The sequence below is a fragment of the Asterias amurensis genome, chromosome 16 (genome assembly GCF_032118995.1).
Source record: "Asterias amurensis chromosome 16, ASM3211899v1".
Classification (NCBI taxonomy): Eukaryota; Metazoa; Echinodermata; class Asteroidea; order Forcipulatida; family Asteriidae; genus Asterias; species Asterias amurensis.
This window is the reverse complement of record NC_092663.1, coordinates 16,890,838-16,908,901: the sequence shown is the minus strand read 5'-3', so window position 1 is coordinate 16,908,901 and position 18,064 is coordinate 16,890,838. Positions and strand designations below refer to the sequence as shown.

The 18,064-nt window shown below is 41.8% G+C and overlaps 1 protein-coding gene across 1 annotated transcript; it reads right to left on the bottom strand.

The window, feature by feature from the left end:
* Window positions 1-15: 15 nt before the first annotated feature.
* LOC139949102 (tRNA wybutosine-synthesizing protein 4-like) lies at window positions 16-11,212 on the bottom strand. Its single transcript, XM_071947508.1, has 13 exons — window positions 11,008-11,212; window positions 10,123-10,326; window positions 9,248-9,440; window positions 6,975-7,128; window positions 5,838-5,936; window positions 5,296-5,386; window positions 4,607-4,714; window positions 4,237-4,321; window positions 3,066-3,332; window positions 2,217-2,695; window positions 1,765-1,949; window positions 1,120-1,252; window positions 16-926 (listed from the first exon to the last, which is right to left on the bottom strand). Exons 1-13 carry the CDS (start codon window positions 11,041-11,043, stop codon window positions 774-776), a joined length of 2,187 nt encoding a protein of 728 aa, XP_071803609.1. The 5' UTR covers window positions 11,044-11,212; the 3' UTR covers window positions 16-773.
* Window positions 11,213-18,064: the final 6,852 nt, after the last annotated feature.

Here is an 18,064-nt window from a genome sequence, read left to right as displayed (position 1 = left end):
ACTCATGAAACACGATTTCTGTACAGATTAATATTGATTTTTATTGTACAAGATTAGAAATTGAAAACTGAGGAGTCTGGGTATACATTTAGTTCATGGTTGAATCCTAGAAACAGTAAATACGTGGTTTTACTGCTCTACCAGATGACTTGCATCTAAAGTACATAGTTCCACCTTAAACCACCATGCGCAATGAGTCAGACTTGTTTAGCTATTTTAAAAACTTTTTTTGATGTGGCAGTCCAAAAACAATTTGTGAATGCCTACCAAATTAAAGTGATTTCATGAGATAGTCGATAATTTATATCTTCAATCCCATAACTTGCTTTATTTTCATTTTTCACAGAAACTTTCATTTTTCACAGAAACTTTCATTTTTCCTGAAGTCAAGTTGATTAAAAGTTGACCTCTAAAAAAAAATGTAAAAATTCCCTTTCATTTAATTGACATTCTTTGATTATACATCAAAATGATCTAATCTAGAATACTAACCATACAAATGAAGTTCTGTAAACTAAAAATGGCACTTCGTTCAGTACTGGTGTGAGAAGCAGTTTCCGCCAACTCCAATAACGAACCCCTTTACCTTAAAGTGGCACAATTTCTACTGGTGTATCATTGAGATGTGTCCCAAAATGAGAAGCAGTTTCTTCCACCACCAGTTATAAACCCCTTTAACTTAAAGTGGCACCCTGATTTGAATTGGTGTATCATTAAAATGTGTTCCAAATGAGAGGCAGTTTCGTCCACCTCTGAAAATCAACCCTTTTAACTTAAAGTGGCACTCCCATCAGTATTGGTGTATCATTGAGATGTGTTCCAAATGAGAAGCAGTTTCCTCCACCTCCAATGATCAGGATCTTGGTTGCCGATAGTAACTCACTTGTGTGGCCGTGAAACATCAACGGACGATCAACGTCAAACACCTGAAGAAGAGAATAATGGTCAAATCTTTGTCTATACAAACAAAACAAAAATTACTTTTGAAAATCCAAGAGTATATTGGGCTAATTACCTCAATGTGAAATTCAGCCTGCTAGTAGTGAAATGATGTGTATTTTAATAAACCATTTCAAATCAAATCAAAGCAAACACCGGCATTATGAGTTGATGACTTACTGGTAAGGAATATTCACAGGATGTTGCCGCAGTAAGATTAACGATGGAGACTGTATAGCAGTGAGCACCATGTGGGTTGATTCCACCAATCAGAAACAGCTTGTCATCAACTACATGTGCTGTATGAGAGTATCTGGAAAAAATGACCACACAAATAAATCAATAACTACATGTCAAAAAAAATATTAATAATGAACCAGCGCGATGACACAAAGTCTTTTGGTGCCATATTCCAAAATTATCAAATCTATTCAACTAGCTTTAAATGTTTTTATTTGATATCTGAAATAAAAAGCATCCCTTTAAGGTGATCCCCGGCTGCCGCTTCCCTGCATGGATAGTAAATTTGGGTGTGATCCCTGGCTACCTGGCAGCTAACAGTTGTATGGCCCGAACACAGACAAAAATTAGGGAGACCGCCAACATAGGGTTGGATAGCTCAGTTGGCAGAGCCCCGGCACTTAATCTAGAGATCGTTGGTTCAAATCCGGCTCTAGTCAATTTTTCTCTATTCGGCCTAAAATATTTCTAAGTTTACCCAGTCAGTTTCCCTTGTGGTTTATTATATATCTGAAATAATAACCATCCTCTCAAGGTGATCCCCTGGCTGCCGCTTCCCTGCTTGGTGTGAAAACATGCCCTTACCGTAGTGAAAGTGTTGGCGTCAGCTCAATTTCTTGTGATACACAACTCTCCACATCAATGACATACACAGAGTTCAAAGGGCAAAGGTCAGCACTTAATCCACCAGCAATCACCATCCTGGTATCCTGCCACAGACAGGCTGTGTGCGAATGTGATGGAGTTGCTTGGGCACCGGTTATATCCAACTAAAAACAATCAACAGTGAAAAAAGTTACAAGAAAAGGAGCAATAAATAAAAGACAAATCCGGCCTAAAGACAGGCAAACCAAACTTGTAATAAGGTAAAAACAAACAAATGTTCTCCCTTTCTCCTCAAGAACAGCAGAGTATACTGTTCAAAACGTCCAGACCACACCGGGTCATTTCAGAGCTTACACTCCACAAAAAGAGATTTAATACATGGTTGTACCTGCAAGTTTACTATTTTTAGTTACTTCTTTACAAAAATTTACCTGTTTCCATTTTAGAACATTGACATCAAAACACCAGCAGTCTCCAAAAATAACATCTCCAGAACTTCTTCCACCAAATATCACAACACACTCCTGGCCTTTTCGAACCGCTCTAATCGCCGAATGACGCCATCTTGGAGTTGGTGCTTCATCGTTTAAGTCTACTTGAAGATAAGTATAACTTATCGTCTCAGGACATCTCAACGGTAAATCTTCATCCGAAAGAATGTCTGTGTTCTCCTTGATACCATCCTGAGAGACTCCAGTAATTGTTTCTGACCCGTTTGGACAACTTGGAAAGCTTTCCGATGAGGTTGGTCTAATTTGATTGAGTGTATGTTCTGCTGTAGTTGGTGTCTTTATGTCAAGATAAATAATGATGGTGGAGTTTGTTGGTTTTGAGGGAGAGCTCCGTCCACCAAAGATGAGGAAACTAGCGTCTTGAGAGAGAGCCGTCAGAGTGTGATGCATTCTGGGCCCTGAAAAGAAAAGACAAAATTGTTAAAGTTTATTACTATTTTTTAGTTATGATTGGGAATTGTGACTAGGATTACTAAATTATATCTTTCAATGAATTATAATTAATACATCATTACAGGCCAGGTAAGGGGTACTTTAAGATGAAAATGTAAAGTTGTTTGGAACTTTGCAGAGGACACCACAGCAAAAGCTCAGAAAATCACGACAAAAAGCACAGGGCATCACAGCAAAAGCTCAGGGCATCACGACAAAAAGCACAGGGCACGACAGCAATTACTGTGGGAGTCGGGTTTTTTTTCGAGGCCTGCAGTTAACACATCAATGCACTTCTTACTTGATCTGTTTCTTACATCTTCAAGAAATACTTACCTAGTTCTTGAATCCTTGGAGAAACAGGAATGTCATCCAAACGCTTCGTCTTCAAGTCAATGAGAAGAAAATCTCCCAGTCTATTGTGTCTTCCTTCTGTTTCTCCAAACCCTCCCGAGACTAATATCTTGTCTGGATGGAGCAAAGCACTAGCATGGCCAAAACGTCTTACAGGCTTAGCGGAGACGGGGGTGGAGGAGGGTTGGGAGTATAGTGGTGTGAGGGTGGATATGTAGCTTGTTTCCAGGGTTGAGATCATTTGATGTCCTGGGCATGAGAGAGAATTAGGAGAGATACAGTGAAGTATTTTATACACTACTTGTAAAGTCACCAGGGTCCAGTGGTTAGTCTGCAGGACTTGCACAGTTACAAGTTACCGGTTTGTAACCACTAATTTTACAATGACTAGAATAAATATTGTCTTTCTTTTGTGTCCTCTTCTAACAACACTCCTGTTATATAAAGAAGTTTTACTTATAAAGAGTACATTCTGAAGTCCCAATTCTCATTTCTGCTTTGTGATTCTCTGTTTTGCTGTCCTGTATGTGCTATAATAAGGGAATCAATGTGTGGTGAAGAGGTTTTCAACTAGTGGTTTAATCCCAACGAGGCCTGGTTCTTGATAATTTTACCGAGACGAAGTCGAGGTAAATTATCAAAAACCAGGCCTCGGCAGGTTTAAAACACTAGTTGAAAACTGATTCAACACACTTTGATTCCCATTCATAAATACCTTTTCAGTCAAAAACATCAACACTTTTTGGTCAAAAAGTAAAATAAATGCAAAAATTATATTGTTCAATGATTTCTTTCAACACAACACCCCTCCAGCTATGAAATGGTAAAGCCCTCCCCCGCCCTCGGGTAAACAACTCCTTATAAGGGAATGCTGTGCCCGTCGCGCGTATCGCCTGATGTGGCACAACTGTTTCAGCTGTTTCTCTCGACCAATAGGAAAGAAGAAACTGTCTTGTAAGAACAGGTGCAAGCTCGCATGTCAGGCCCATGTTTCAACACTTTTTACTGGTCATAAACAAAGGTTTAAACACACCCACGTGACGCGCTCTCCACCAATAGGAATAGCAAAACTGTCTGAGGTATTTATGAATAAGAGGTCAATGGCCAGTCCCAGTGATCTTGTTATAACGAGAGTTGAATGTATTTTGTATACCTTGTTTAAAGTACTCCATCATTTCAGCACAGTCCCCATTATAACCAGCAATAACGGCATAATGATTGCACTGCAAATGCCATTCCTTGGAAAAGAAGGGAAAAAATGTTAGAACTAGAACTATAAAAACAGGTTAAAAAGCTCTTGGTCTTAATACTGAGCTAAATCCCTCAAAACACAAATAAACGTTGATACAGATTTTTCACATATCAGAACATCGAAAACAAAAACATTTCCTTGTGTCGCATGAAAAAAAGAGTTGTATGACAGAATGTATTGGTTTTTTAAGTGTGTACATCTGGGTTATTAGTTTGTTTGCGTTATTTTTTGACAATCTCCATGGAAATCCCTCCTGATTATTTGGACTCACCTCAAATTCATCAAACGGTTCCAGCCGTTCTACTCTCATCCTTTCTGTCAGAGAGACTCTGGTGGTGTAGTAGGAGTTCATATCCACTGCAGTAATACCTTGCCAACCCTAACAATATCAAAACAAATTTTGCAAGATTATATGCCAAACTATCCAAATATCTGGGCCCAATTTCATAGCTCTGGTACTGCCAAATTATGCACTTACGATCACCATTCACTGTTTACTGGACAAGTGTCGTATTTCTGCACTAGCTGTGTAAGCAAAAAATGCCTAGTAAGCAATGCGCACAAGCAAACAATTCCCTGCTAACCAGTGAAAGATGCTTGCTAATGAGACCAAAGTGTTCTGTCTACTTCTGTAAGCACCGATTCATTGCTTCTAGTAAGCAGAGCCATGGAATTGAAACCTGGTGGCACGGTTTGTTAGAATCTGTTTTACCAAGGAATGTATAGATGAAATGATTATACTTAGTATTATGGAAGGCAAACCAACATAACTTGAGTTCAACAGTTTGGGAATTGTGTCACCATATCGGAGGGGGCCGGGGGGAGGGGCACATACATGAAGATTCAAATAGAGTCCAAGAGAAACAGTTTGAATGTTCAGTAAAAAATAATGTAAGACTGTTATTATATTGACAAGAAAGCCCTAGTAATAACAAACAAAGGAACACTACGAACACATACCAAGTTTTTTAATCTCAGCAGCTGCGCTTCAGTGGTGGGGTAAGTTCCGATGGCCTTCAAACGAGAGTTTAATTTATCAAAATGTTTCTGCCTACAACGAAATGAAGAAGAAGAAAAGAAAAACGATGAATAAAGCATGTATAATGTAGAGTCAGTTTGATGTTAAAGCGCTGGATTTGTGCCTAGTATTTCATTTCATTTCATTTGTTCTTGTTGTGAAGCCAAGGAATCTCAGAAAAGTGAACTTAACTAGCCAATAACCCAATGGCGAGAAGACAAAGAAGGACGTTTCAGTGTTAGATGTGGGAGAAAAACTACAAAGAATTTTACCTCAGTGCATTACACTGCTCAGCCACATGTCTACCAACTGAGCTATCTAGCCCTTTATTGGCGGTCTCCCTATTTTTTGTCAATATCTTTGTTCAGGGTGCCAGTCAGAAGCCATACAAACATTAACTGCCATGTAGCCAGGGATCAAACCCAAGTTTATGATACAACCTGGTATAAAACTTGTGGTTTATTGTTTAATAGAAGATGCTTACATAACATAGCCAAAAGCATCCTCAGGATGTATTTGCTCATATGTCAGGAACACAGCGTTGGGGAAAGACTCAGCAGCCCACTGGATAAGAGCATCAGAGCTGAAAAAAGGATGAAATGGTGAGTGAAAAAAAACAGTTAAAGGCCTGACTTTTTTTAACCTAGCACAGTCATTCTTGAAGGCTAGAAGGACAACACAACAAACATGAACCATTGGGCACCTGTGTTGTGTTGTCACTTAAAGGAACACGTTGCCTTGGATCGGTCGAGTTGGTCTTTGAAAAGCGTTTGTAAGTGTTTTTTATAAAATGCATATAGGTAGAAAAATGTTGTAAAAGTAGAATACAATGATCCACACAAACATGCCTCTAAATTGCACGGTTTTCCTTTTACCTCGTCGACTAACACAGTCGGCCATTTATGGGAGTCAAATTTTTGACTCCCATAAATGGTCGAGCGTGTTAGTTCGCGCAGTAAAAGGATAACCACGCAATTTCGAGCAAACTTGTGTGGATCATTGTATTCTACTTTTAAAACATCTTTCCAACCGTATGCAAAAACGCACAAACGCTTTTTGACAACGGTGACAAACGCTTTTTATATACCAACTCGTCAGATCCGAGGCAACGCATTCCTTTAACCTTTGAGAAAGACTCTGCTAGGGTCGAAACATCAGGACATACCTATTTGTTTAACATTTATATCATAGGTCTTTTTGGTTGGTAAGCAGTTTGCAAAAGCTATTTCTATTTTCTGAAATAATGAGTCTTAGAAATTAGATACATCTCTGCTCCTGGTTATCAACATTCTTTCACTGAAAAGCTATACAAGTAATTTCTACTTCTCAAAGCGCATGAACTGTCTTATTGTAAAATATTGTAACAAAAGTACAACAATATTTAACCATGATTGCTTCTCTTTACCTAGGAATTTAAACATGGATATTTGTTGCTTGGGTTTATATGTAATTATGGACAATGTTGTTGTTCATTCAAACAGAATGCGCGACTTTCGGGACTCTAGGTGGCAGCAGACTTACCAGGTAAATCCATTGTTCTTGGTAATATGCGAGCGTAAACAATGGAGATTTACCTGGTAAGTCTGCTGCCACCCAGTGTTAAAAAGTTTCCCATTTGTACCTGGATACTCTCATGTATGTCAGAACACACTCCGATAAGAGAAAGGTTGGCGCTTGACTGCTGATGCCCAATAGTTTCAAGGTTCTTTGGAGTAGGTTGAGATCAGTCAGATCAACTCCTAGAAGATGGTAGTTCTCCGATGTCAAGTAGACACCTAGAGGACAGGTTGATGATACAATATATTTTACAGGTGTTTTTTTACAGGTGCAGTTATAATTGGACTGGGGAAGAAGAATAGGTGAAAACAGGAAATGTATGTAAATAGAGAGAAGCCATCCCTCAACAGAGATGTGCGCGGTGCGCCACCACTTGGTAGGTAGTGCATTCTGTTCTACCAGCTGGGCTCCTAGTGGATGATACCCAAGCCAACATCTTTACAGACTGTGAAGGGGGTAACCCTGTTTCAGCCCCAGGAGTAGGTGGCAACGTGCCCCTGGTGGCTACGTGCCCCTGGTGGCTACGTGCCCCTGGTGGCTACGTGCCCCTGGTGGCAACGTGCCCCTGGTGGCTACGTGCCCCTGGTGGCTACGTGCCCCTGGTGGCTACGTGCCCCTGGTGGCTACGTGCCCCTGGTGGCAACGTGCCCCTGGTGGCTACGTGCCCCTGGTGGCTACGTGCCCCTGGTGGCAACGTGCCCCTGGTGGCAACGTGCCCCTGGTGGCTACGTGCCCCTGGTGGCTACGTGCCCCTGGTGGCTACGTGCCCCTGGTGGCTACGTTCCCCTGGTGGCTACGTGCCCCTGGTGGCTACGTGCCCCTGGTGGCTACGTGCCCCTGGTGGCAACGTGCCCCTGGTGGCTACGTGCCCCTGGTGGCTACGTGCCCCTGGTGGCAACGTGCCCCTGGTGGCAACGTGCCCCTGGTGGCTACGTGCCCCTGGTGGCTACGTGCCCCTGGTGGCTACGTGCCCCTGGTGGCTACGTTCCCCTGGTGGCTACGTGCCCCTGGTGGCTACGTGCCCCTGGTGGCTACGTGCCCCTGGTGGCAACGTGCCCCTGGTGGCTACGTGCCCCTGGTGGCTACGTGCCCCTGGTGGCTACGTGCCCCTGGTGGCAACGTGCCCCTGGTGGCAACGTGCCCCTGGTGGCTACGTGCCCCTGGTGGCTACGTGCCCCTGGTGGCTACGTGCCCCTGGTGGCAACGTGCCCCTGGTGGCTACGTGCCCCTGGTGGCTACGTGCCCCTGGTGGCTACGTGCCCCTGGTGGCTACGTTCCCCTGGTGGCTACGTGCCCCTGGTGGCTACGTGCCCCTGGTGGCTACGTTCCCCTGGTGGCTACGTGCCCCTGGTGGCTACGTGCCCCTGGTGGCTACGTGCCCCTGGTGGCAACGTGCCCCTGGTGGCTACGTGCCCCTGGTGGCTACGTGCCCCTGGTGGCTACGTGCCCCTGGTGGCTACGTGCCCCTGGTGGCAACGTGCCCCTGGTGGCTACGTGCCCCTGGTGGCTACATGCCCCTGGTGGCTACGTGCCCCTGGTGGCTACGTGCCCCTGGTGGCTACGTTCCCCTGGTGGCTACGTGCCCCTGGTGGCTACGTGCCCCTGGTGGCTACGTGCCCCTGGTGGCAACGTGCCCCTGGTGGCAACGTTCCCCTGGTGGCTACGTGCCCCTGGTGGCTACGTGCCCCTGGTGGCTACGTGCCCCTGGTGGCAACGTGCCCCTGGTGGCTACGTGCCCCTGGTGGCTACGTGCCCCTGGTGGCTACGTGCCCCTGGTGGCAACGTGCCCCTGGTGGCTACGTGCCCCTGGTGGCTACATGCCCCTGGTGGCTACGTGCCCCTGGTGGCTACGTGCCCCTGGTGGCTACGTGCCCCTGGTGGCTACGTGCCCCTGGTGGCTACGTGCCCCTGGTGGCTACGTGCCCCTGGTGGCTACGTGCCCCTGGTGGCTACGTGCCCCTGGTGGCAACGTGCCCCTGGTGGCTACGTTCCCCTGGTGGCTACGTGCCCCTGGTGGCTACGTGCCCCTGGTGGCAGTTGATTTGGGTTAATGGCCCAAATCAGTTGTGTGGAGCTCTCACCTTGGAGTGACCTTGCGATGTTAAGCAATCTCTCATAATTTTAATTTCTATTTTTTTAAACCAAGAAGATCCCTCGACATATGCATGGTTTATTGACACTGAAACGGGTCATCAACCTTTTGCAGGCATGAGGATGAGTCTAGGATAGGATGTGAAACTGTTGTCACAATGAAATATTGGACTTGATAATGGATTTGAAATCATCACACATAATTGCTTTCTTATCCTGAATGAACAGATGTATATAAAAACTCACCATTCTGTGTATTCGACTCCACATTCTTCCCATTTATGAGAAGCTTACTCAGCTCCTCGTTACTCTTGATAATCGTTCCTTTCCTTTTTACTAAATCAGGAAAGTCCACTTCGTAAAATGTCGTGTTTGTCAGGTGTCCATTTGATTGTAACCTGAAAAACGCAGAGTCAAAACCAGCCCCCAGGGATATGATCTACGTCAAAGAAAAACAAATCAAACTAAAATTGTGCAGACCAAACATTTTGTTAAAAATAGTTAATGGCCTTACGTTGGAATATAACAAGAAACCAGGGAGCTTCGAGAAAGACTCTGCTAGGGTCGCAGTGTCTGGCCATTAACTATTTATTGCATTTATACCACAGGTCATTTCTGTTGGTAAGCAGTTTGCAACAGATAATTCTATTTTCTCAAACTTTTTTTTCTCATATTTATTTTGAAAACCTTGCTAACTTATTCCTATATTTGCTGGACATTGCAAGAGAAGTACAGACCGAGTGGTGTCAGATTTAAATAAGAGGAGCAGAGGAAGGTATGTCAAGACATACATCAACCAACTAAGTCAAGACTCAAACCTGGGCCCAATTTCATAGAGCTGCTAAGCCCAAAAATTTGCTTAGCATGAAATTTCTTCCTTGACCAAAACTGGATTACCAACCAAATTTCCATTGTTGCATATTGCTTGTTACTGGTATTCAGGCTTTTCAGCTATTGTTTGCTTGTCGCGTGGAAGTTTGCTTGGTAATCCTTCTGTTATCAAGGCAAACATTTCGCTAAGCAAATTTTTGTGCTTAGCAGCTCTATGAAATTGGACCCAGACCTATGAGGATATGTAGTAATTGCCAGCTTGGCATTAATATCCAATTGTGGGACTTTACCTGTTTTTGTTTATCTTGATTGGTAGCAAGGAACTGTTTCAAGTAATCATCGACTGCTCTAGCCCTGATGTAGTATCCTCTATTGATGAGCGGTGATCGACGAGCCGTCTTAGACACAAAGAGTCTTAGATACTCGTCTTGGAAATATCCTTGGGCTGTAATGGAACATTTACTGACAATACTGCTGTCATTAGTCCCTTGAACCTTCAACAAAAAAAGAAAGATTATTATTTTGTTTTACCCTTACACCGATGCGTGTAAGCATTGTATACTCAGTACTTTCCTTGAGTTCTGCGAACAAAATCACAGGCATATTACTCGGGTGGGTTTCTAGAGCAGATGTCTTTATACTAACTAGACCACCGAGTTCGCCCAGTAGCGGGAGGTAGTTTCAATCCTGTATTTTAGCTGCGGGTACAAAAGAAAGATTGGCAATCAGAGAAGGAATTCGTCAGGCAAAATTGCATAGTAAAATATCTAGACTGAACTTCTTTTTTTTTACACACTGAATGCTAATAAATGTATTAAGTAGCAAATGATGATTTTTTTTTTAGGCCAAATGGTAAACTTTGTGTGGCATTTTGCTCTGCTATACAAGAGAATTGGGTCACTGCCAATGTCTAGATTTCAGACGTTGTTAAAGCAACTTCAAGCTGGAAAAAGATCTACCAATCACCACACAGGAGTAAAGTGACTTAACTACTCAAGCATTTTATGGTTAAGTGCCTTGCTCAAGGACACAGGTGTCATGACCGGGTATCAAACCCACACTCTGCTGCTGACAACACCAGCTTGGGTATCGTGAACTCAGCCACGAAGACACGCCACTGTTCAAAGTTTGCTTACAAGCTATGGAGGAAAAAATGGTCCACACATAATACTTACCCTTGTATCGTTACCTCCTTTTGCTGACCTCGGCATCTTGGTGTAAACTTTTTGTCTCTTGCAGACACTTGTCCTTCAAGTTCAAAGTGATTTCTCCTCAATGTCTTATCTTGACAGTCTCTTCAAAAGAGCTTCTAACACTTGTTCTTCAAGTTCAAAGCGATTTCTCCTCAATGTCTTATCTTGACAGTCTTGTCAAAAGAGCTTCTAAGGTACTTGACAGGTATGAAATATTATAACGTGCAGCAAGAAAAACAACACAGTCATTATCTTTGGGTCCGCAATATCAATTTCTCCTTCTAGTTTCTTACAAAGAAGGATCTGAAAGATGAAAATCAAAGCAACTAAGAGACCACTCCACAGAAGACGTAACGCTGCAACTCGTAGATCTTGGTCAAGATAAAGGCGGATGAAAACAATGGTAGCAAAGTAGGCGTGAAGTCCGTTGCAGGTGAAGAGAGGAGTAAATATAACCCACCAACTGGCGTCCCAAACTTGTTCAAGTTTCAATGTCAGGAAGATGGTGAAGATGATGAAGGAGATGATGTAGATCCAGAGTTCAAATACAGTCATTCCAAGCAAATAAACGACTTCTTTGAGTGTGAGCAACATCCTTCAGAATCAGAGTGTCAGTGAGGAGGAAAATCAGGAGATATATAGGTTATTAATTATTCATCAAACGGACATCGATGCATTTAATGTCAATTTCCAATCTCATTACTGAATGAGTGAGTCATCTGTGACGTACAGTTAGGGGCGACTTTCGGCAAAGTTTATGTATCACGCCACCACTTTTTCATTTGATATAACTAATAGTATCTAGCAATTTACCTAAAAAAATCAAAATCCCTTTTTGGTACAAATTAGTGAAAAAGTGGTGGCATGATAATTTATCCATGATTATGGGGGATGGATAGCGGCGAATTTTGACTTTGACTTGAGTTGACTTTTGAATTTGAGAGAGGGGATGATTAGTGAGGGAGCCACTTTGCTAGGGGTTGTTCTAAAACCCCCTCGACCCCCCGACCCACGACCCCTCGACGTCAGCCCCGTGTTCGAAGAATGTCCCAATTCCGAATTCATAAAATTTCGCTTTACGGCCGAGTAAGAATTGAGTCCCCAATTTAGAATTCACAGTGTGATCTCCGCGACGCAACTTCCTTCCACGACTAGACTTGATTTCAAGTCTCAGACTGTGGTTATATTTATCTGCATCAACCACACAGAATTGGGAGTATTTACTCTCCGCTTCCGCACGTCACGGACCGACTGGGGACCCCTAACACGTCCGTGTGGCCATTCTCGGGTCTACAACCTTTTGAGCTCCGCTTAAAACAACTAGTAGTACCATGGAGGAATAGTACACAGGACGGGAGCGATCGGCCGGAAATGGGTCTGCCTGATCATCACGTAATGAGTTGGCCGTAATCGTATTCGGGCGGTACACGCAGGTTTCCAGTTGGGATAATAATCTCGGATCGGCCAAGAGATACACGTGGAAATGCCGCGTTTTTTTTTCTTCTGTACATCACAACTGCCACAAGCCCGATCTCAGCAGCCAATCACGCGCAGTTTGCTTCGTGCATACCACATGTGTATGGTATGTCTCGTACGTTGTGTTGTTGTGATGTACGAGGCATGGTAGTCAACGTCAGCATACAAAATTGTGTGCGTGATTGACTGAGGTTGTGAACTGTGGCAATTTCGGTGTACAGAAAAAAAGATAACACAAAAGTCGATGGTCGAGGGGGTCGTGGGTTGTGGAGGTCGAGGGGGTTTTAGAACAACCCCTTTGCTAGGCCTAGGCTAGGGTAGGGGTAGCCCACCTTGTTGAGCTGTTAATAACTTAACGGCTCTGCTTTTAACATCGGTCTCATCACTGTCACCAGTAAATCATAATGTTAATTTTAATGGTGACAGTGATGAGACCGATGTTAAAAGCGGAGCCATTAACAGCTCAACACGGTGGGCTAGGGTAGGGGTGACTTTGTAGTTGGTGACTTTGCTGGGGGCGAGTTAACTGGCATTCCTTCACTTTCACTTCAGTTAATTCCCATGTTCCCATGCCCAACTAGCATTACGATATTACCTACCTAATCCGATATCCTGTTGCATCTATTTCGTGAAAAAAACTAAATCAACTAGCTTCTTCCAAAAAAGTAAAACTAAAAGTTAAAACCATACCCTAAATACTCACCTCACATTGTGATTGTTGAACTCACTGTGTAGCAAACAATTAAAATAACCTGTGGATTCATGAAGAAACAAACAAGAACGGAATATTTTTGACAGAGCGCCTCAGTCTCCTTTACTTTCGATCTGAGGCGTATAACCAACACGACGTATGAAGCTAAACCGCGGATGGTTGTGATTAAAATACGCATGCGCAAGTTGTGATTAGTCTCTTGCAGTCGTAATGTTGTGTTTATTTTTGAGCCAATACTATTTTCTGTACTAAACCATCTAAAGTTCAACCCCGTCATATTTTGTAACGTAACTGCTTTGGGTAAACTGTCTACTGGTTGGATCATGAATGGAGGTTTTCATACCCTGTGTTCGCACTATTTCCCAAATAAACAGTGTGATTTGCATATTCATGAATATGCATTTAGGCAGAACTTCAACCCAGTGTTTTGCATCTCAGTTTGTTAACACGGGAGGGCGCCAAAAAGCTCTAAAAGGTGCTCATAGATTCATAGCCGCAACCAATGCTTGTGCTAATTAATATTCAAAAGTTATTTTAAAAACTATTTTTAAGTATCTGAACCTCTTGAAAACCAATCAAATATATTTTCGTACAACTAACAAAACATCTGATTTCTTTTCAATTTTTGGCAGGTCAGCTTTTCGGAATTTTTGCTAATTAGGCCATACCCCGGAAAAAAAAACACAGACAAATAATGTGTTTTTTCCTAAACCGCTGCAAGTATGATCACTTTTTCACTTCCCAAGCCAAATAGGACCAACCTCAAAGCCTACATTTATCACATCTCCTCAAAAGCTGAAGCACATAGCACCCAGGTTGTGATAAATTGTTGTAGGCCCCTAGCGACACAATTAATTGCATGACCCCAAAACAATATTATTAAACAGAATTTGAGGGCATTGAATGATAACCCTGTTTTGCGCATGACTTTTGGCCTATAGTGGCACCCTGACAACTAATGGGGCTAATTCGTCTTTCGTCACCTCTTGGCTATTGTAAAAATATATTCCATCAAAGATAATTGAGCTAAAACAGAACACGAACAAGCATAAACAATTATATAAATTCCCCCTTTTTAAAACCTTTTTCTTTTCAGAAGAATACAACAATAATAAGCCCAAATACTGTAAACAGAAACCGAGACACAAAGTCATTTATTAATATTTGGTCCGTTCCGGCCACGCCCTTTTAATTGTGTTCTTTTTAGATCTAAATAATTTGTTTTAGTGTTCGGGCGCGAGCAATTTCAAAATAATTATACCAATACTTTTTAGCACTGACAATTAATTACGTAGGGGCTTTGAAAAGACAGGAGAATACGGAAACACAAAGTTATAATAATTACCAGGAATATCACTACCGAGTAAGCATTAATCGTAACAATTATTACGAACCGGTGAATCTCATTTACAAAAAACTGCTATGATAGATAACAAGTCATGATAGTTGTATTAGAGGGGCTATAGTTCAAATGAAATGTAAGTCATTATTGTGACTTTTACTTGAATATTTATAAGATGTAGGCTTTGGTAGTAATTATTGTTACGTTGAATTACAGTTTCTTTCTTTCCTGATAATTAAAAACCGTTTGTACATTGTTTAACCTCTAGTGTTGCCATGTCAAGCAATAACTCAATTGCGACTTTAAGCAGGGCTTCGGTGTAATAGATGAAAGGAAATAGATATGGCTTACCTGTTTTTAATAATATAAATCAACTCAACTTTTAAATCACCACACTGGATAATGTTTTAAAAGCATTTTCAACTCGATGCGCTTTTCAGTTAGAAGAGTCGTCTCAGGTAAATGTATACAAATTAAAAATGACACGGCATGAATTAAACTTTACTTTACTGGCTAACTTAAATCCATAAATAAATTGAGTTTATATCAATATTGGTTTGAAAGTTTGTGACTAGTGGAAACTTTTGAAAAGTTGTCAGTGAAGCAATTTCATTGAAACCACGCAACTAGTTACCGTGACATTGACATTCTTACCGATCCATAATAATCTCGACAGTAAGGAATGTATCGTGTATGTTAAATATCTTCAATCTATCTAAGTTAAGTTTTTGTTGTATTTGTTGGTATAATTCACTCTCCCAGGCAAATTGTCAGAAACTCCAGCGCATCCCCAAAAAGGCCAGCAGTTTCCCATTGACTTGTGTATGGTTGTGTAGTTTCCCATTGACTTGTGTATGGTTGTGTAGTTCCCCATTGACTTGTGTATGGTTGTGTAGTTCCCCATTGACTTGTGTATGGTTGTGTAGTTTCCCATTGACTTGTGTATGGTTGTGTAGTTTCCCATTGACTTGTGTATGGTTGTGTAGTTTCCCATTGACTTGTGTATGGTTGTGTAGTTTCCCATTGACTTGTGTATGGTTGTGTAGTTTCCCATTGACTTGTGTATGGTTGTGTAGTTTCCCATTGACTTGTGTATGGTTGTGTAGTTTCCCATTGACTTGTGTATGGTTGTGTAGTTTCCCATTGACTTGTGTATGGTTGTGTAGTTTCCCATTGACTTGTGTATGGTTGTGTAGTTTCCCATTGACTTGTGTATGGTTGTGTAGTTTCCCATTGACTTGTGTATGGTTGTGTAGTTTCCCATTGACTTCTGTATGGTTGTGTAGTTTCCCGTTGACGTGTGTATGGTTGTGTAGTTTCCCATTGACGTGTGTATGGTTGTGTAGTTCCCCATTGACTTGTGTATGGTTGTGTAGTTCCCCATTGATTTGTGTATGGTTGTGTAGTTTCCCATTGACTTGTGTATGGTTGTGTAGTTCCCCATTGACTTGTGTATGGTTGTGTAGTTCCCCATTGACTTGTGTATGGTTGTGTAGTTTCCCATTGACTTGTGTATGGTTGTGTAGTTTCCCATTGACTTGTGTATGGTTGTGTAGTTTCCCATTGACTTGTGTATGGTTGTGTAGTTTCCCATTGACTTGTGTATGGTTGTGTAGTTTCCCATTGACTTGTGTATGGTTGTGTAGTTTCCCATAGTCTTGTGTATGGTTGTGTAGTTTCTGATTGACTCGTATATGGTTGTGTAGTTTCCCATTGACTTGTGTATGGTTGTGTAGTTTCCCATTGACTTGTGTATGGTTGTGTAGTTTCCCATTGACTTGTGTATGGTTGTGTAGTTTCCCATTGACTTGTGTATGGTTGTGTAGTTTCCCATTGACTTGTGTATGGTTGTGTAGTTTCCCATTGACTTGTGTATGGTTGTGTAGTTTCCCATTGACTTGTGTATGGTTGTGTAGTTTCCCATTGACTTGTGTATGGTTGTGTAGTTTCCCATTGACTTGTGTATGGTTGTGTAGTTTCCCATTGACTTGTGTATGGTTGTGTAGTTTCCCATTGACTTGTGTATGGTTGTGTAGTTTCCCATTGACTTGTGTATGGTTGTTTAGTTTCCCATTGACTTGTGTATGGTTGTGTAGTTTCCCATTGACTTGTGTATGGTTGTGTAGTTTCCCATTGACTTGTGTATGGTTGTGTAGTTTCCCGTTGACTTGTGTATGGTTGTGTAGTTTCCCGTTGACTTGTGTATGGTTGTGTAGTTTCCCATTGACTTGTGTATGGTTGTGTAGTTTCCCAATGACTTGTGTATGGTTGGGTATAGTTTCCCATTGACTTGTGTATGGTTGGGTAGTTTCCCATTGACTTGTGTATGGTTGTGTAGTTTCCCATTGACTTGTGTATGGTTGTGTAATTTCCCATTGACTTGTGTTTGGTTGTGTAGTTTCCCATTGACTTGTGTATGGTTGTGTAGTTTCCCTTTGACTTGTGTATGGTTGTGTAGTTTCCCATTGACTTGTGTATGGTTGTGTAGTTTCCCATTGACTTGTGTATGGTTGTGTAGTTTCCCATTGACTTGTGTATGGTTGTGTAGTTTCCCAAACCTTCTGCTACAAATGTACTTGAATAAAGAGGTCTGAAGCAGTACTTGGATCTTTTAAACATAAAAATATAAACAACCAGGTCCCAGTGGTTAGTCCACTCTTATGCAACAACTCCCCAAACCTGCTGCGTGGGGGATCATCGCGAACCGTGCCGGAATGTTCCGAGAGCACACGAAAAGTTCTGAACCGCTGTAGAGGTTAGTTTTTAGTGCCTTCCTTTTTGGAAAGGGCCTGTTTGACCTCAGATAAATCATTTCAGTCTCCTCTGCCGTTACTGCCAACTCTTTGTATTTACATACGCATGATATTTGGCAATTGGGGAAAAGTAGGAACATTTTCTTGAGTAGAAGGGCTGACATACATGTAGTTTTTCAGGTATTTTTTTTCATAAACTAAATTCTTATTTTATTTCAACGGTAAAAACAAAAATCAGACTACAGCTTTATGTCGCTTGTCTCACCATCGTTTATATAAATACAAGTACATGTTTATGGAAGAGCCAATAAAAAATAAAAACACTGCAAACCAATTTTAGAAGTTCAACACTTGACTTTATTTTGATTTCAACTTTTTTAATCTGTACATTAATGTAAACAATAAACCATATTTCCACCAGCATACATTAATTATTACAGAAATAAAAAACTACAAAACAAAGTTACCATGTTCAAGAATTTACATGTATGTTTCTCTTTTTTCCCATCTTGTAAAATGTCATTTTCAGATCGTTTGGTGGAAAATAAAGTCTGTGACGTTCCAACCTAATATGGCTCATCATTTGGCATAAACGACAGAGAATATTTATATTCCCCTTGACAGGGTGCCTGTCCATTGCAGGTTACTCCCAGCTCTTGCTAGACCCCATTTTTATTTTGTACCACTGGGTGGAGAGAAACTATGATAAAGTGCCTTGCTCAAGGACACAACTGGCCAGGCGAGGATTCGAACCCA

Excerpts from the sequence above, each read along its gene's own strand:
- LOC139949102 (XM_071947508.1), bottom strand. The coding sequence starts at position 11,043 with ATGCCGAGGTCAGCAAAAGGAGGTAACGATACAAGG. Across the intron at positions 5,387-5,837 it reads GATGCTTTTGGCTATGTTAT|GCAGAAACATTTTGATAAAT; the intron begins GTAAGCATCTTC and ends ATTTCGTTGTAG. Across the intron at positions 927-1,119 it reads CCTGTGAATATTCCTTACCA|GTGTTTGACGTTGATCGTCC; the intron begins GTAAGTCATCAA and ends TCTCTTCTTCAG.